At 57.7% G+C, this 5,247-nt stretch overlaps 1 protein-coding gene across 1 annotated transcript in view; it reads left to right on the plus strand.

The window, feature by feature from the left end:
- Nucleotides 1-5,247, plus strand: part of ETH_00006030 (uncharacterized protein) — a gene marked incomplete at both ends in the record, with an annotated part of 13,223 nt that overhangs the window by 2,955 nt on the left and 5,021 nt on the right. Inside the window, 3 exons of the mRNA XM_013376141.1 lie at nt 378-627; nt 871-3,254; nt 3,504-3,601. Coding sequence (XP_013231595.1) covers nt 378-627; nt 871-3,254; nt 3,504-3,601 — 2,732 coding nt within the window. The remainder of the gene's footprint in view (nt 1-377; nt 628-870; nt 3,255-3,503; nt 3,602-5,247) is intronic.

The following is a 5,247-nucleotide window of genomic DNA, read 5'->3' on the forward strand; positions in this document are numbered from 1 at the left end:
AACTGCAGCAAGAGAGTCATCACTGTGCTTTAGAGTTTTTAGACAACTTATGGGGAAATGCGCGCAGCCGCAGCTGCTGCTGCCGTGGCTGCCGCAGATCTTGACCGGGCTAGACCGACCTGTATGTTGCTGCTGTTGCTGTTTGCTGCTGCTGCCGTTGCTGCTCCTGCTGCTACAGCCTGCTAATGGTGCTGCTGCTGCTGCTTGTTGCCGCTGCCTTCTGCACCTGTGGTTTGGCTTCTGTTGCTGCGGCTTTGCTGTTTTTGCGGCTTTGTACGCCGAGAGTTGAGCAGCTACTGCTGCTGCAGCACCACAGGAAGCCTATGTGTTGGTGAAAGCTGCGTTGCTGTTGCTGCTGCTGCTGCTGTTGCTTTCAGGAAGCCGCAGAGCTGGAACGGCTGCTGTACGCGCTGCTGCTGCAGGCGCCGCAGCAGCTTTACTTTGATATCCGCACTGCTTACTTAGAGAAGCGGGAGCAGTTTGCGCAGCAGCAGCTGCTGCAGACACTTAAGCCTCAGCAACAGCACCAGCAGCAGCAGCAGCAGTCCCTCACGCTCCTCTCCTGGCTCATGACGGTTTTCCGCGCGTCCTTCACCCCCCAGTGCATTGCACTCGATCACCTCGCAGGTAAGGGTTTAGGGTTTAGGGTTTAGGGCTTTGGGTTTAGGGTCTCAGGTTTTGGTTGTGGCTTGCGGGGCACAGCGACAGGTCGTAGGCTTAAACCCTAAACCCTAAACCCTAAACCCCAGGCAGCCGAGACAGCCCTTCACTTCCGAATTCGGAGGCCTCCGGCCGTGCAGCAGGAGTGAGGACTAGGTAGGGGTTTAGGGTTTAGGGTTTAGGGTTTAGGGTTTGTGGTTTGTGGTTTAGAGGAGTTGGTTGCGCATGCGAAGCCGTCGACAGTGGATGAAATAATCTGCGCTGTACGTACACTGCTGCAGCAGTGTTTGGAAGTGCCACAAGGCAGCAATTTGCTGCCAGCAGTAGCAGCACAGTTTTTGAGAGTTAATATTGTGTCTCGTTTCAAGAATAGGTACGGGACGGACTCTCCAGCTGCTGCTGGCAGCAGCAGCAAGGCCCGCCAGAGCAGCAGCAGCAGCAGCAGCAGCAGCGGGAGGAGCGGGTGCTGCTGCGGGGGCGCGGCGGCGGAGTCGACGCGGCGAACCATGCGGAGCCTGTGGCCGCTGTTCAAGCAGGACTTTGAGTTTGCTGCTGCTGCGGACGCCAGCAGCAGCAGCAGCAGCAGCGGGGTGAGCCTATGCGAGGTGATTGCAAAGCTGAAGAGGTGGAAAGACCTGCTCAGCAGCAAAACGCAATGTGGGGAGCAGCAGCAACCTCCCTTCGAAGATGTTGGAGCTTCTCTTTGTGATGTGTTTACCCGCGTGAGTGTGGAAATAGAAGTGCCGGGGCTGCGTTTGCTGCAGCTGGGGGACGGGTTTCTGCAGCAGCAGCAGCAGCAGCAGCAGCAGCAGCGCGGCGCGGTGTACATACAGCAGTTCGGCTCCGCGTACACCACTGTCACCCGTTCCCACTACACTCTCAAAAGAATCCAAATCGTTGGCAGCAACGGCAGCAGCTATTTCTTTTTGGTGCAGCCTTACAGCACCGCTCACCAGCGCACGGAGCAGCGGCTGCTGTGTCTGCTGCTGCAGCTGAACTTGCTGCTGCAGCGCCACAACCCCTCCCGCCGCCGCGGCCTGGCCTTCCCCCTTGCTGCTCAGGTGTCTATACACCCCAGGTGCAGGCTCCTCGAGGACGCCCCCTCTTATGTCTCGCTGCAGCAAATCATCAACGAGCGATCCCGCGCCGATCCCGATCCCAGCAAGTCCGACCCCGACGTTCCCGTGCTGCTGCACCGCTCCCTCATCCTGCAGCAGCTCAGCAGCACCATGCTGCAGCAGGCCCTCGCGCTGCTGCAGCAACACAGAAACACGCCCCATGAAACGCCCCCGCACGCCCACGCAGACGCCTCCCACCAGCAGCAGCAGCAGCAGCAGCAGCAGCAGCAGCAGCAGCAAGGCGCGCCCGCCGGAACGAACCCCAGCGGCAGCAGCAGCAGCGCCGGACTCCGCCAGCTGCCGCAGCAGCTGCTGCAGCTCCTCTGCTCCCCCGGATTCTGCAAGGACGAAGCGCAGCAGCAAATGCTTAACCGCATTCTTGAGCTGCAGCCTCTCGAGCCTCCTGCTGCCCCTGCTGCTGCTGCTGCTCCAGACGGTTCCGCTGCTGCTGATCCTGCGGCGTCGGCCCCCCGGGCAGACCCCTCTGCTGCCGGTGCTGCAAACAGTGCAGCAGGAGCAGCAGCACCTGCGGGAGCAGTTCCAAGCAGCCCGTCTGAGCCCGCCTCCAGCAGCAGCAGCAGCAGCAGCAGCGACGCAGTGGCGGGTTCCCCAGCAGCAGCGGCGGCGCCCCTGCTGCCCGCGCCTCCTCGCCAGCCCCCGCAGCAGCAGCAGCAGCAGCAGCAGGAGGCGGAGCAGCGGTGGCTGCTGGAGTTTCAGCGGAGCTGCCAGCTGCAGGCGGCGCAGGAGGTGTACGGACAGCTGTGTGGGGTGGTGTCGGAGAGCGTGCTTCGGGTGTACGTACACCGGAGCGTGTGGGGCGCGGAGGAACTGTTTGTGTTCAAAAGACAGTTCACGCAGAGCCACGCAGTTTACTGCATTTTGAATTATTTGTTTTGCATGCCAGACATAAGTCCCAACAAAGTGCTGCTGGACCTGCAGACTGGCCAGGCCCTGCAGGCCGAACTCAAGGCCTGCTACTGTGCTGCTTCTTTGCTGCTGGCTTTCGGGGATCGGATCCCATTTCGGCTAACTCGAAACATCGAATTATTAATTGACGTTTTCGGCAGGGCGGGGCTGCTCCCCGGGTGTATGTACACCCTGGTTTGCTGCCTCCAGAGCTACAGCAGCCACTTCTCCAACGCTGCTGCGCTGCTCATCCGCGACGATGTCGCCTTCTTCTACAGGCAGAAGCAGCAGCAGCAGCAGCAGCTCCTCCTCCAGCAGCAGCAGCAGCAGCAGCAGCAGCAGCAGCAGGGGCAGGGGCACCCGGAGGGCACGCAGCAACAGCAGCAGCCTGCCGCAGGCTTCCAGTCCGCCAGCGCCGCTGCTGCTGCTGCTGCTGCTGGCTCCAGCAGCAGCAGCAGCAACGCGGAGGAAACCGCCACAGTGCGCCGTGTTGTCGATATCAACATCAGCCGCATTTCAGAAGCCCTTAAGAGACTTCAGGGGACTCCTAAACCTCCCGCAGAACCAAAGGTCAGGCTAGGGTTTAGAGCTCAGGGTTTAGGGTTTAGGGTTTGGGGTTTAGGCCGTTGCTCGCATGCATAAAAGCAAGTTTCTGCACAAAACATCAATTTTTGCGGAGAACTTCGCCGATTTGTCATTTAAATTATTATTTATTATTTATTCATTATTTATTCATTATTTATTCATTATTTATATTTGTGATTTATTTAATCATTTATTGGTCCATTTAAGCAGCTTTTTGTTTTTGGCGACCCGCAGGCGGACCAACTCCCCATAGACTCCCAAGTCACAATGCTGCTTCGCATTGCCACCCGCAAGGACTTCCTCGCCACTGCCAAACCCACCTGGCAAGCCTGGTACTGACAGCTAGCTAGCTAGCTAGCTAGCTGGCTAGCTGGCTGGCTAGCCGGCTAGCTCTTCAGCTAGTTCGCTAGCTACCTAGCTAGCTAGCTAGCTTGCTTGGGTGGCTGGCGTTCGGTGCCCCAGCTAGCGAGAGCAGACTGGCGTTCAGCAGTTTTTAAGACCCTGGCTGGCGAGCTAGCTAGCTAGCTAACAGCTAGCTGTCTGGCCGGCCTGCTAGCTAGCTAGCTAGCTAGCTAGCTAGCAAGCCGGCCAGACAGATGGCTAGCTAGGGTTGCCTCACTAGCTAGCAGGCAAGCGCGACAGCTAACGGGCAAGCTGCCTAGCTTCCTGGCAAGCTAGCTAGCTAGCTGGCTAGCTAGCTAGCTAGCTAGGTAGCACATGACTGGCCTGCTGGGGCAAGCGCCGCTGCAGCTAGCCATGGCTAGCTGCCCCGTGACTAGCTGGGGCTCGTGCCCAGCTAGCCATTCAACTGAAGCCCCTTTGGCTTTATTCGAAACCAATTGTTTCATCTTTGGCTTTTTTTTGGAGTGTACGTACACCTCAACACTGCAGTCGCAACAAGCAGACCTGCCTGATCCTGTGCACACTCGGCACTGCTAGCTAGCTGGCTGGCTAGCTAGCTAGCTAGCTATCTGACTAATCGCTTAGATAACTAGCTAGCAAACTAACTAGCTGGCCAACTGCCTAGCCAACAAGCTAGCCAGCTATCTAGCTAACCAACTGACTAACTGCCTAGAAAATTCGCTAGCCAGCTAGCTAATTAGCTGACAAACTAGCTAGCTAGCTAGCTAGCCGGCCAGCTAATTAGTTGACAAACTAGCTAGCTAGCTAGCTAGCTAGCTAGCCAGCTGTTTGCGCCACGGGGGCGTCTACAGTGGCATTATGGTTGGGTTGCTTTGGAACCAGATACAGCCTGGCAGCTAGCTGGCACGCTGCTGCCTCTCAGCTACCTAGCTAGCTAGCTAGCCAAACGGCTAGCTAGCCACTGGTGTGTAGAAAGCTAGCTAGCCAAACAGCTAGCTAGCCACTAGTGACTAGCTAGCTAGCCAGCCGCCTCAGCTTGCTGGTTCCAGAAGTCGGTTCTCCCGGATACCCCGGAAAACAGATGGGTGGCTGCCTTGCGACGCTGCTAGCCAGCTAGCTAGCTAGCTAGCTAGCTAGCTAGCTAAAAAAAACTAGCTAGCTACCTAGCTACCTAGCTAGCTAGCTCGCAGGGCGGCGTTTCATCAAGGCAGCTTTGCTTGGGTGCCTTACACCAGAGCTGCTCGCGTGCAGCACCGTCGCCCGCGCCCAGCTAGCTAGCCAGCTAGCTAGCCAGCTAGCTAGCCAGCTAGTTAGCCAGCTAGCTAGCTAGCTCGCTAGCTAAGCTAGATAGCTGGCTAGCTAGACTGGCAAAGGACACAGCTAACGAAGGCTCACGCTGGCTGCGTGGACCAGGAGCATCCTCTCAGCTAGCTAGCTATTTAGCTAGCCAGCTAGCCAGCTAGCTAGCTAGCCAGCTAGCTAACTAGCCAGCCAGCTAGCTAGCCAGCGAGCTAACTAGGTAGAAAGCTGGATAGCTAGCCAGCTGACCAGCTGCAGGGCTACACAGCTAGCTAGCTAGCCACCTAGCTGGCTAGCTAGCTAGCTAGCTAGCTAG

This window comes from Eimeria tenella, genomic scaffold (assembly GCF_000499545.2).
Source record: "Eimeria tenella Houghton genomic scaffold, Eth_scaff32, whole genome shotgun sequence".
NCBI classification, from domain to species: Eukaryota; Apicomplexa; class Conoidasida; order Eucoccidiorida; family Eimeriidae; genus Eimeria; species Eimeria tenella.